This window comes from Mauremys reevesii, linkage group 3 (genome assembly GCF_016161935.1).
Source record: "Mauremys reevesii isolate NIE-2019 linkage group 3, ASM1616193v1, whole genome shotgun sequence".
Lineage (NCBI taxonomy): Eukaryota > Metazoa > Chordata > Testudines > Geoemydidae > Mauremys > Mauremys reevesii.
In genome coordinates this window covers 5003808-5017272 of record NC_052625.1, presented here as the reverse complement: position 1 = coordinate 5017272, position 13465 = coordinate 5003808, and the positions used below count along the sequence as shown (strand labels likewise).

General features: G+C 41.8%; 1 protein-coding gene across 3 annotated transcripts in view; it reads left to right on the top strand.

The window, feature by feature from the left end:
- The window catches only part of KIZ (kizuna centrosomal protein), a 93712-nt gene extending 81543 nt beyond the window's left edge, over window positions 1-12169 (top strand). The window contains exons 13-15 of one of the 3 annotated variants that reach the window (XR_005595751.1): window positions 1229-1264; window positions 7349-7389; window positions 11875-11971. Coding sequence is in view for 2 of the 3 variants with exons in the window: in XM_039528778.1 (XP_039384712.1) it covers window positions 7349-7389; window positions 11875-11978 (145 nt within the window). In the remaining variant the exon portion in view is untranslated. Of the gene's footprint in view, window positions 1-1228; window positions 1265-7348; window positions 7390-11874 lie in introns of all 3 variants that reach the window. The other 2 variants (XM_039528778.1, XM_039528777.1) reach the window with 2 other exon arrangements.
- Window positions 12170-13465: the final 1296 nt, after the last annotated feature.

The window sequence follows — 13465 nt, the reverse complement described above, 5'->3', positions numbered from 1 at the left end:
TACTTGAGAATAAACATAACAGTGTAGTACTGCTGTGGTACTTTTTAAAAATTCTTCTTTGCTCTATCTTGTCACTGAGCTGATGAGTGACCTCGAAAAAGACCCTGCTGGACCTAAATAAAAAAAATGGCTTCCTCTGATGTCCTAGAGACAATAATTATGATGTGCCAGTTAAGCCCAAACTACAGCTGAGGGATTTTACTTTAAAGCAGAGGCTTGGGCGCAAAAATGCATTTATAGCTCTTTGTCTGGCACCTCATTATGTGTGGGCCTGATTCATTAAGTAATTGGTTTGCAGTTGTTTACATGAGTATTAAGGCTTTCTATTCAGCAGCCTTTGAGAGATACATTGTGCAAATGTTGCATGTTATGAATGCGGAATGAGGGGCAGAGGACCAGTCCTATTGGCTAAACACTGCACTCTGTTGAAAAGCAAGAGAAAGAGATTGGGTGCTGCTTTGCATAGCAATGACTTTCTTAATAAGCTTTACAGATTAATACACACAAGCTATAAAAGATGCAAAGAGATACTCTTAGCACATTTATACATGCTCATTTCACTATTATGGTACTGGAGATGGGAAGAATTGAGTTCTTTCATATTCAGTTTTTCAGTGCAATGTCTTCAGTGCATGAGACTTAATAGAATCCGATATTTATTGTATTATAAATCATGGGGAAGTAGGCAGATCTGCAACAGTTTATTATTAAAGATTCTTTCAATGTAAATCTTTTTCTGCTATTGTATTTCCTACAGCAAAATCATTTTGTGGTTGAGTGGGGATGAAAGGCATAATGTACGAAGGAGTGAGTCTTAATAGGAAGCTGCTCTCTGAGTAAAGACCACTTGTTCCCTTTTGTTCAGAGGTGCATGCCATAGCTTCCTCTTCTCCCACAAATATTGTCCTGTTTTGCCTTAGCTATAAAACTATTTTTCCTGGATTCATTTACTCTACCAAGAATGTTTAAACTGCCTGAGATGTAACTTTAGTTTGAAGACTATAATATTTTGCCAAAAGAAAAGAATGTGTTAAGTAATATAATTACTTGGGAGAAAAGGTCATGACTGAATCTCTCTAAAGCAGAGGGCAGAACACGATGTGTGTGGCATTTTGTAGTCCTGTAGCAACAGAATCAGCCAGTGGAGGTCACTAGCATTCTGGATAATTCTGAATTTTGATGCGGGCAGTTTATTTTTCTTAGGCTTGTTTGCTTTGTCACATTTCAGAATGATCTGAAGATTAAAGATAAATTGTAGACTAAGGTAACCAAATAAGATTTTTAATTTGTCAACATATAAACACTCTATAAAGTATTTTTAATTGTGATTAAATTGTATTCTGTAATCCATTATATTCTGTACAAACTATTTCTTAAGCAAAAGCTGCATTTTTATTAATTTTGTGTTTATTCTAAGTAAATAATCTGCCAGTTGCAATTCATCCTCTTAATTATTTTATAAAGAAGTATTTAATAATGAGGGAGTAACTACTGCAATCTTAAATGCCACAGCATACTGTATTGTAGGTAGCCAGTTTGACCATCAGGGGGCACTCAGACTTTGCTAAATTAAAACAGCTTCCAAATTTCATCCTGCTTTTTCAAGTTAATAATTTATACTGTTTTGAGGCCCTTAATTTCAGTTTTCTTAAGTTCTTGTCAATTTTTTAATTGATTTGTAAGAAAATTCTTTGTTTTGTCTGAAGTTCTAAGGAGATGCTACAGAATTTAGGTATGAGGCTATGAAGTGTATATATTTTCTAGAAAGTTTACATTGACTTAAATAATGATCCAGAACCTTGAAAGTAACAGGACTTGAGTATATTTAGTCTAGATCATTTATCATATTTACACTTCTCTACAGAGATACATAAGAGAATGAATGCCTAACTAAGATCTTTGATTACTGTTTTATTTTAACTTATTAACTTTATTTAATTGTATAATGCTTTTAATCTTCTGAGCTCTTTGCAAAGAAGTAAACATTTTATAAATAACTGATTTCAGGACTATATTTCTGACATTGTAGTGTAAGCATGACACATGCAAAACTTACTGTAATGCATGATTTCTAAATCTTCACTATATATCATTAGTATCTTATGTCGACTAGCCAGGACGTTTCATAACACTTCTATAAAAAGAGCAAGTTGATACTAGTTCTAAACAGTTACTGAGACTTCTTTCTTTCTCGATTTTATATTTTGTGGTTTTGCTGTTAGCAAAGGAAACAGGATGCGCTGGGTGAAAATTCATCCCTCTCAGCACGAAGCTAGACTTACATGAGCATTGTGCATAGAACTAAGTGGTAGTAGAAAGGAAGAAATTCCCACACACCCTAAACTCACAGCTCTTCAGCCGCCACTGTTCCAGCCTATGCTGTGCAATAGCCACCACTGCCCTGCTGAGTCTTTTGTGTAGAGGCTTTGAGATATGCCCTAATGCCGATCTGATGGCTCATGGTCCCTACACCCCCTCTTCTCCTATGATGCAGGCCTATTGAGGACTGGCAGAGAGAAAATGCACGGAAAATGGAGGCTTTCTCTGCACCCACATCACATGCTCCCCTTACACAGGCCCACCATGGGTTTAAATGGTACAGCAGGCCTTGTATGGGCCCTGGGTGAATGTCACTCTTTGTGCATCAGTTCTTACAGGTGTAGCGTGTGAAGGTAAAATGTTCTGCCATCCTCTGCCAGCTTGATAACTAGAAAGAGAGTCTAGTCTTAAACATAGGTTGTCTCGTCATAGATCTTTATATCATAATTCAAATGTGATTGCACTTGGAAGCCTTAGTTTTAACGTAGTCCTCAGTTTTATTATTAATAAAATTATTATTGGATGTAGTTTACTGAAGCGAGATTCATGTCATAATTCTCTCTGTTTAAGTTTCCATTTATCTTCCTGAAGTACATTTGTCCGGTTTTTCTTCAGAAAATGATTGATTTGAAGTTAGCCAACTGTTCTTTTTCATGCTTATTGAAAGTACAGAAAAATATCTTCATCAGCTGCACCTATCTTAAATGAGTTATTTTTCAGGAGGAAATAATAGCCCAAGTTTTTATTCTAATTCACAGAAAAAAAAATATGACCACCCAGGAATAGAGATGTTTGGTCACAGTATGGAGACTGGAATTAAGTAGTCAGGCTTGCATTTTATCAGTGATAAGCTTTTTTAGACATTTTTGAAAAAAGGGTAATTTTGGAGAAGGACCACAACTTCATCCCAAGTCATTGTTGGGAAGAAATTCTATACCTGCTATCTCACACTCAGAGGGTTACTAAGAACTGCCTTGTGAAAAAGAAACAATTCTATTTGTCTGCCGCATGGTATTGTGTCTCAACAATGCTTTTGCGAGAGAGATTCACACAGGCTTCAAGCTCTTTTACAAGATTAACCAATCTACTTCCAGGCATATTTTTATGGAATATCAATGTTTCTATAACTAGGTTCTTTTCAGTTTTTTGTTTTTCTGATGGAAGATCTTTTTGTTTTCACTTAACATCCAGTATAAGGGTTCAACTGTTCTCTGCCAGAGATGTATCCAGAGATGTATCCAGCACAGAAATAAAAGAAAGTTTTCTGTTTTTCACTGAAACTTCTTTGACTTGATTCACTCTGTTAGTATGTACCAAAGGGAATCTAGACACCTCTCTCGAAATTTTCTTTATGGGGACAAATATTCTTCTTTAGACACTTTTCATTTCCTTTTTGTTTCCAGAGCAACTTCCATATAGGCCCTTGTCTTATCAGATTAAATAGGCATCAAAATAGGAGATTTGGTCTAGAGAAAAATAGATGAGGAAATTGGCATTTGGAACTTAAACTGCTTTTTGATAGAAACCTTGACATCTTTGGTTCCATGCCGGGATGCATTTTAGAGAAATTGAAGCATGTAGAGAGAGATATGCGAGTCTATAAATTTGCCTCAACATATCTCCTTTATATAGACTCTTACAATTCTTCCCTAGCAGTTTTGGATGATGATGATATGCTTCCTGTGTGGATGATGACTGTCATAATTGTATTTGCTGATTCAGAATATAAACCTTCTGGACTACAGAGAGCTTTTGTATCTTTTATCTGCATTGGCTAACCTTTAATTTCAGGACGCTGTTTAGGAAATGAGGCTTGTCACGTTTTCTTTTTGCAGCTCTGAATTCAGAACAGTCAGTAGTTTTCCACTGTCCATTCCTCTGGTCTCCCATTTCCATTTGCTAACGATACCCCAGCCTTTTTTTACATGCCAGTGTTTTCAGAAAAGACTTTCCAAATTTGTCCTAGCATTCTGCCAAGCTTCTTCTGATGTGGCTGTGTCCCTTGCTGTCCATCCTCTGGTCTACCACATCAAGGCCAAGATCCTGGTTTGCTGCTGCTGCTCTGTGCCATATTGCTAGTGGATTCTGGTCCTAAAGTCAGTGCAATCAGCCATGAGAGAATCATCCCAGTGGGGCGAGATCCTTGGGTGGCTCTGACACTACTCCTCTCTCTTCTGCCACCATAGAAGGGGGCCTAGGTCCTGCAATTGTGGCTTCCCTATAGCCCTGATCATCCCTGGCTACCCTATCCAGGGGCGGCTCTAGCTTTTTTGCCACCCCAAGCATGGCAGGCAGGCTGCCTTTGGCAGCATGCCTGTGGGAGGTCCCCGGTCCCACGGATTTGACGGCATGCCTGCGGGAGGTCCCCGGTCCCACGGATTTGACGGCATGCCTGCGGGAGGTCCCCGGTCCCACGGATTTGACGGCATGCCTGTGGGAGGTCCCCAGTCCCACGGATTTGGCGGCATGCCTGCAGGATGTCCGCTGGTCCCGGGGCTTTGGCGTACCCGCCGCTGAATCCGCGGGACTGGCGGACCTCCCGCAGGCAAGCCGCCAAAGGCTTCCTGACTGCCGCCCTTGCGGGGACCGGCAGGGCACCCCCCGCGGCTTGCCACCCCAGGCATGTGCTTAGAGCGCTGGTACCTGGAGCTGCCGCTGACCCTATCGTCCCCTTGAGGCCGTGGACAGCCAGCATAACATAGTGCTCGCTTCATGCTGCGTTAAGTTCTGCAAGGGGACCACTGAAACCCAGCTAGCTTAGAATTAGGAAAAAGTAAAGGCCAATTTTCATCCACACTACCAAGCTGTGCAGTGTGACCGTCAGGCATACTCAAGGATCTGGGTCCAGATGATCAGTTCTGTCTTGTATTTATTCGGGGCTGGGCCAGGCAAGAAAAAAGCCAGGCACAGGGAGGCATCTTGAACTCTCTACCCTTGTGTAATAAGAATCAACCCTCTCTCATTGATAATGGAAGATGAAGAAGCAGACTGAGTATAAACAGCGGCTATCAACTGATGATTTTGCTTTGCTGAAATACATGAACGATGAAATGGTTCTTGCACAGTCCGTCACAGAAGTCACCTCACTTAGCAACAGGTGGCAACTGATTCTGTCCCAGGAAAAAATAATGCTGCAACCAGGACAGCATCTCCTGAAATCCATTTCTGTAGCCTGAATCTGTAAGGTGTCGGGTGCCTCCTGAGCTCTACTGAGGACTGTCAACTTCTAAACTAAATGGGAGTTGAGAGTACTCGGCACCTTGCAGGACTGACCCTTAGCCTCAGATTTAGCAAGCTGCCCCTTTTCAGCAACGCATGCAGACCCCTTCTTGAGCATGTGCTTAAAGTTAGGCACATCCTTTAAGTTCATTGCTAAATGGATAGGGATGGCCATCAGCATAAGTGCTTTGCTGAACTGGCGCTGTGGTTGTAAAGCTGAATGTCTAATGAACCTCGCCTTGAGGGCAAAATGTTATATTGGTTGCTTTGTGTGTGTAAGAGTTTTTTAAATTCATGACTAAGGGTCTCAGATGGATTTCGTTTGAATGGTATAAAATGGAAGATTAATGCTGTAAGATTAATAAATTAAAATAATTTGCTTCAACAAGATGTATCGACTGTTTGGTAACTAAACAGTTCTTTTTCATTTGTAATATACAACATATATGAAGGTAAACTCTTCAGTTTAATATTTTGGTTGAAGTTTAACTGAGACATTTTTAGTAAGGCCAGCTACCATATTATAGACCTTCTAGGATTTTTGCCTAAGTTCAACAGAAATATAAAATAACCTGTTACACGACACAACCTGTTTCTTTTATTTAAACGGGTAAAACATGTTATAGTTGTAGTGTAATGAAACTACCCTCTTGCTCTTCAGTTAAGTTGATCTTTCCAGTTGTTCATTAGTAGATCGTAGCAAGTGTAGCCCTGACTCACCAGTGGGATTACTTGCTTGAGTGAGAATTTGCAGTGTCAGCCTCTGTAATTAGACAGCAAAATGTGGAAAATAGTAAATTTTCTTTAAAGGAGCATTCAGAGATTATTTGTACAAATGTTTTGACATTTAGGATTTTTTCACTGACTTTCCTGTGATAGTTATTAGAATATTTCTTTTAAACCCTTGGCTTTAAATCATTATCTTCAGGATCTCTCTGTTTTCTTTAATGGAATACTACAGGTGTATAAAATCTTAACATAATTGATTGAAGAATAAATCCTGCTTTAACTGCTGTGAGGGTTTCAAATTGACATTTGTTTATATTTCAACAGCCATATCACAAACATCTCCTATTCAGTCTTCCTTAGGAAAATCAACTGAAGCTTTATTTTTTAGTGCTTATCACAGGATTGTTAATATAACACTTAATTCTCCTACATCATTGCTCCCATGTGATTATTTCACAGTACCAACACAATACACATGTGGCACACAAAAGATCAAAATGATTCCAGCTTGTTTGAGAGATTGAAAAGGGTTTGTGATGCTCTAGACACAAGATCAGTCATTTAACAGAACAGAATTGCAACTGCATATGCATCAAGGTAGATCAAAGGCGGCCGAAAGGCTGCACATTTACATAGGGACATGGGTGATGCTATGGGAACCCAGTAGCTAAGTTCTGAGAACAGTTTTGGCAACAAGGGAAATAGGGAAATTTGGTGGGGATTGTTTTTGTTTGATTGTGTCTTTTTTCTTTCCCGTCCTGTATTTTAAAAGGTGTAAAGTGCAGCAAGGACATTCAGGGCCAGATCTCAGCTGGGTAAATCAGCATTGATTTCAATGGAGCTATTCTGCTTTACTCCAGTTGAGGATATAGCCCTGAATGTCATTGCTGCGCATGAAACTTTACCATCCTGTGTTCTAAAATGCCTTGACCTCTTTCTGTTTTTTATCCAAAATAGAGATGCAGTTATAGAACTTAGTAAATTTACTATCTTAACTTGGTTAGAAGCATTAACTTGACTCCTAAACTTTTAATACCGTTTTACCATCTTCTGAATATGTAAATACCACTTTGTTTTGCAGGAACACAAGCAAAAGGAGAATAACCACTATAAAATCCAAAGGTGAGAAACAAATATTATGCTATTTAGAAATGTCTTTCTCAAAGTAATTTATATTGTATATGCAAGCCAAAGTAATGAGTCAGCACCATGGATAAGAGGGGACATGATAAAACTACATAAAATGGTCAATAATATTGAGAAGGTGGATCAGGAGCTTCTGTCCACCCTGTCTCATAACAGAGGAACCAGAAGAGATTCAATGAAAGTGAAAGGGGCAAATTCAAAACCAGTAAAAAGAAATAGTTTTAAACATAATGCATAATTAAGCTGTGGAACTCTCCGCCACAGGATGTGGCTGAGGCCAAAACCTTGACAAGATTCAGAAAGGACTGGACATTTATATGGATAACAAGAATGTCCTGACTTATAAAAGTTAATGCTAACAAATTTTAAAGGAGTATTAAACCTCATGCATCAGGGTGTATGTCAATCACTAACAATTAGGGATTAGGAGATGTAATGTAAAGGGCAGATCACCCCACATCTGCCTAATGAGAGGCTTCTTGCATCTTTCTATGAAGCATCTAGTGCTGGTCATTGTCAGACACAATGTACTGAGCTAGATAGATCACAGATCTGATCTATATGGCAATTCCTCTGTCCCTCATCAGTTGCAATACTCTTGCTGCATAACAGGGAGCTATCGCATTCAGCCTAAGAGTACAGCTGTGCGGTGTGCTCCACTCCCCTTGAGCATCAGATTGAAGCGAGTGGCTCTTACCTTTCAGGGTGCTGGACAACTTCTTGCTCCTGCGTAATGTCCCTTCTCTCATCTCTGCTGACATTCCACTTGCTCCCCTCCAGCCTCTTGCCTTGTGGCTCCCCTTACAGTCTTCTCCCACTCTCCTAGTTGTGCCTTCTTCCCTCCACGTGTGTGCCATTCACCCTCCCTCTTCCTTCCAGGCCCTCTGTGTAATACCGGTTTTCTCTGGAGCCTTTCAATCACAATCCGCCAAGCATAGCCGTGTAAAGAGTGAAAATCACCCATGAAACAAAAACTCTATGTAAGCTCCCAAGAGACACAGCAAATTAATCTAGTCAATTGATTTGTTCTTTACAGGCAAACTTAGCTTCCTTCCCTTGCATCTACTGATGTTTCCCCAATACACCTACCTCCGTCTGTTGTCTTTTTTTTGTTGTGCTTTTGATCTAATTGATATCATAAGCCTCTTGCAAACGGAGCCTTGGCCTTGACAAAAAGGATCTGAAGACATTAACTCTTAAGGAACTATAGAAATAAAAAGGACTTTTAGGGCCTTTGGTCCATAGAAGTTTTGTAGGACCCTGGGACTGTGCAGCTTCAGAGACGAAATGCAGTTCTAGGGGGAATGTTCCTTGTTTTGTGGATATGAAACACGCCGTTAGTCATCCTGGGCCGTCTTTTACCCTGAACAGACCTGGACTTCTCCCAGCTTCTGGCAGCAGGGCTGTTTTGGATGCAGTCTAAGACTCCGCTGAATATACCCAAGTCCCTGCCCTGGAACCTGGTTCAGGATCGGTAAGATCCCAGACTTAGGCTAAGCAGTACAATCTCGAGGGTCACACTTCAGCAACAAAATAAAACAGTCAGTTTCCATGTGCCGGCTCACAACTGAACACGTAAATCCGATGTAGAGTTGCCAGCGATGTGTTTAGCTATTTCCATAGCTGGGTGCACAAATGTATGTGCGCAATGGTGCATTTTTGCATGTGCAAGTGAGCTTCCTTTTTCTAGACTGATTGCACAAAGAATGTCTTATTCTCCTCTGACGGCGGTTTGACACCAACATAATGCCGTTGCCTTTGGTTGAGTTACCCACATTTGACCTGCTGCAAATGAAAGGAGTTTCGGGACCTGAGTGTTTTGTGTCTGGAGTCCACCTTTACTGGCCCTCTAGTCCCTAACCACAGAGGCTGTATTCTGGAGTGAGCAATCTGTGCTGTAACGGGGGATGCTGTTGACGAATCTTGTTCTGAAGTGCGCCGAAGGCTCCCATCAGCGGGCTAGGCTGGTGACTCCCCTGCAGTGGGGCGGAAAGGCCGCGAGTGCCAGATTGTGGAGTTTAGGCGAGGGAAGCTGGATGATTTGCCCCCTTTGTAGCATCCCCAGCTGAAGAGGCGAAGCTTCGGAGCCCTCCCTCGCTGGAAGGGACTAGCCTGCAGGAATTGTGGGCAGCAGATGGTTTGTATTTTTAGTTATTGCCCAAAGCACTACGAGCTCTGAGGCCTTTTTAGTAGAATGAATGAGTTAAAAGAAAAGTATGTGGAGGCCACTTTCCTTTGCACTGCTGCCGTATCCCTGCTCCCATTGCCGCGGCAGGCTAGTTTGGCTGCTGTGTGGGCTCCTGAGAGCAAGCAGCCGCCACTAGAAGCCCATCCGGAGTGGAGGATGGCACGAGGCAGAGGGTCGAGCTCCAGTAGTTACTGCCCACTTGGGCTGTGCTAGCTCCTGCCACTTTCCCCCCCAAGTTTGGAGGGGGAAGAACCTGGTGGAGCCTGGCTGAACCTCCATGGGGCTTCCATGCAACTGGGAAGGGGAGGAGCAATGTGCCTTGGAGGTAGCATACTCATTTCTATGCTGGGTTCTGCTGCTGTAGGCCGTCCCCTATGCTTGCAGCAGCAGAGAGGAGCTTTTAACCCTATATTAAGACATTGCCAAAGTCGGTCGGGTCAGAATTTGCCCCGTTGTCTCCTTCTGGCTTTTTGTAAAGTCCATGTCACTTTCCTGTGTATCATTTTAAAAACCAAATGCTTCAATATTCTTTTCCTATTAAAAATATTCACAGCAGCAGCCAGCCCTGCATTCATGAGCAACCCTCCTATACCATGCAGTTGTTAGGGGGAAAAGGTTATTACATGGCATTCGTTATTGTGAAAGATAATGAGTTAAAATTATTAAACAAAGAGTTGACAATTCACCAGCTTGAACCGAATCTTTGTCAGCGTTTCTCCTTCAAGTGCACTGTATTTCCCCCCAAACACACATTTTTAAACTTCCAGTAATGCTCCTGCTTTTCTACTTAGCTCGGAAATGAGTGAATTCCATGCCAGGGGATGCTTTTGACCACTTCAGAATTAAAATGCTCCTCTCGCTATTATTTTACGTAAATTTCTCACTACACTTGCTAATTCCCAAAATCATCTGTGTTTAAATTGTTTCTCCAGTACATTCCTATTTGATCCTGCGGGAAAGTTGTGATACTTTATTTGTGACATCACTGCCGTTTCCATGCCAGCGCTGTGATGTCATTGTGATTGTGACTTCACTTCAGGGTCGAGTAGATACAGAAAAGTGGAGTATAACAGACAAAGCTCCTATTCAGTCAGACAACAGATGTCAAGTAAATTGCTTTGAGTGGAAATGTTTTATTAAACTACCTTGAGAAACAATGAAGTGGGACTTTCTAAATCAGCGTGCAGTATTTGTGCACAACAATCCAATTAACAAATAACAAGCCTTGTAAGCTACACAGTGTGTTGGAAATTCATATCTAAGAGTATAATAATACCAACTATACCTATATAATGAGCCTAATACAGTGATGGGGTCTAAATTAGCTGTTACCACCCAAGAAGGAGATCTTGGAGTCACCGTGGATAGTTCTCTGAAAACTTCCGCTCAATACCCAGCAGTGGTGAAAAAGTCTAATGGTATGTTAGGAAAGGGATAGAAAATACAACAGAAAATATCATCATGACACTATATAAATCCATGGTGCTCTCCGCATCTTGTACACTGCCTGCAGTTCTCATTGCCCCATCTCAAAAAGGATACAGTGGACCTGGAAAAGATTCTGAGAAGGATAACAAAGATGATCAAGAGTCTGAAACGGCTTCCATACGAGGAGAGACTAAAATGATTAAGGCTGGTTGACTTAGAAAAGAGACAGCTAAAGGAGGGATACACTAGAGGTCAAGATAAAATCATGAATGCTGTGGAGAAAGTGAATAGGCAAGTGTTATTTATCCTTTCACACAATACAAAAACCAGGGGTCAGCCAATGAAGTTAATAGGCAGCAGGTTTAATACAAACAAGAGGAAGGACTTGGTCACACAACACGCAACTGACTGTGGAACTTATTGCCATTGGATGCTGTGATGCCAAAAGTGTAACTGAGTTCAAACAAGAATTAGATAAGTTCATGGATAGGTCCATCAATGGCCATTAGCCAAGATGGCCAGGGATAATCCCCTGCTCGGGGTGACCTAGACATCAGACTACTAGAATTTGGGAGTGGATCACTCCAAAATTGCCCTGTTCTGTGCACTCTCCCTCATGCACTGGTACAGGCTAATGTCACAGACCGGATACTGGGCAAGATGGACTATAGTCTGATCCAATATGAAAGCTCTACGTTCTTATGAGTTACACAGTGTTTCTGAAAAGCTGTTGTCTGTCCTAATCTGATGCATGAAAGCTCTCTACAGTGTGTGTGTGTGTGTGTATGTGTGTGTGTGTGTGTATATCCCAATCTATATAATTGCTTTGATTTTTTTTCTCCTAGCTTTCTGGGGTGAGTCTGATGACAGCAACTCAGAAATTGAAGCTGCTTTGCGTCCACAAACCCATGATACACATGCAGATGAATTTGATGACTTCTATGACTAACATATTTAACGTGCTTAGGCAGGAAAATGTAAGCTGTATTCTCTTGCAGAAACTGCAGTTTTATTCTGTGTTTGGGTCCATATTTCTGCAATGTATCTAATATCTTGTTTGGCCATATAAATGTTGAACAAATAATGTTCAGTGTCTCTCTTTGCTTGCATACATGTGTTTTTATTAAACATATATTTTAAGAAATATTTTGAATTCAGACAGATTTCTTTAAAGTTGTCCATACTTTTTAAACAAAAATCAGCTGATGAGAATGTGTGTGTTGGTGGTTGGCTATTCCCCACGGATAGAAGGAAAGTGATGGTATCTCCTTAACTGTCCATGTGCTATTAGCGTCAGACTCAGTTCTAGTCCCTGTTGGTGGTGTTTATTCCAGATGTTTTGGACCTTTTTTGAGGTAACATTTTTTGTGGGGGTTGGGAGTTCGATCAGTCCATATTATGTCTCAGAGCCAGTTCACTGCCAGCGCCTCTCCCAGCCCACATCCATGACCCCCCTGCGGGCCCTCGGTGCTCGGCACTGTGCAAAGACATATAGTAAGAGATGAGCCCCGATATTCACGAGAGTTTGACACACACTAGGCGGGTGGGAGGGCAGTGGGCCCAGTAAAATAAAAATGAACGTGAGGTTACTCACACTAATTACAAACTGGAGTGGATTCTGTACTGGCCGTGGATTTTTAAAACCTGTTTATAAGCTACTTTTTTTAAAAGGCAAGTCGAGATAGCTGGAAAGGTTAGCTGGAGGGGAGCGGAAAGGAGGTGGCAGAGAATAAATAGGTTGGAAAGAGAGAGGGAGGAGCGGAAGGGTAGATTGATGGGCTGAGACAGGTACAGGAAAGGGGTGGGGGGAGGGAGGAGATAAAGTTTGGTTTGAAGAGGGGGCAGCATAGTGAGGTAAGAGGGAACATATGATCTCAGTAAGAAACATGTTCAATACAGCAGTAAAATCACCCAATGGTGGAGAATGGGACCCTGTGGTTAGTGGAGGGGGACTGGGACGGAGCCGGTGGATGGGGGCTGTCGTCGTCTACCTCTCCTGGTGTGAAAAGAGTCTGTAGTGAGGAGGCTGGCGGCAGAGCTCCCTGAAACCCCACGTGTCCTGGAGACGTGAGGCAGTGTGCTGAGTGGAAAGGCTAAGTAGCCCTTGGAGCTGATATCCTGCGCCTGCCCAGGTTCAGCTGCAGCAGCTGCCTTTCTTCCAAAAGCTGATCTCTGCCTGAGAGAGAGTTGGAAGATGGTGCGATTTCCATCAAAGATGGAGAGCTGGGTGTGGTCTGCCCATCACTGCGGTCTCAGACATTGGCCTCTCATCATTTCCCCAGTTGCTTTGTGTATATGTTAAAAAAGGATGCAGGGGGAGGATTTGATCCTTGTGAGATTCCACACGTGAGTGCTCTGGAGCTGAAGAACTTGGAGCCGTTTCAGAGCTTTCCTTTCAACCTCTGCTGTGTCCCTGAGGTGAGACAATACCGTGCC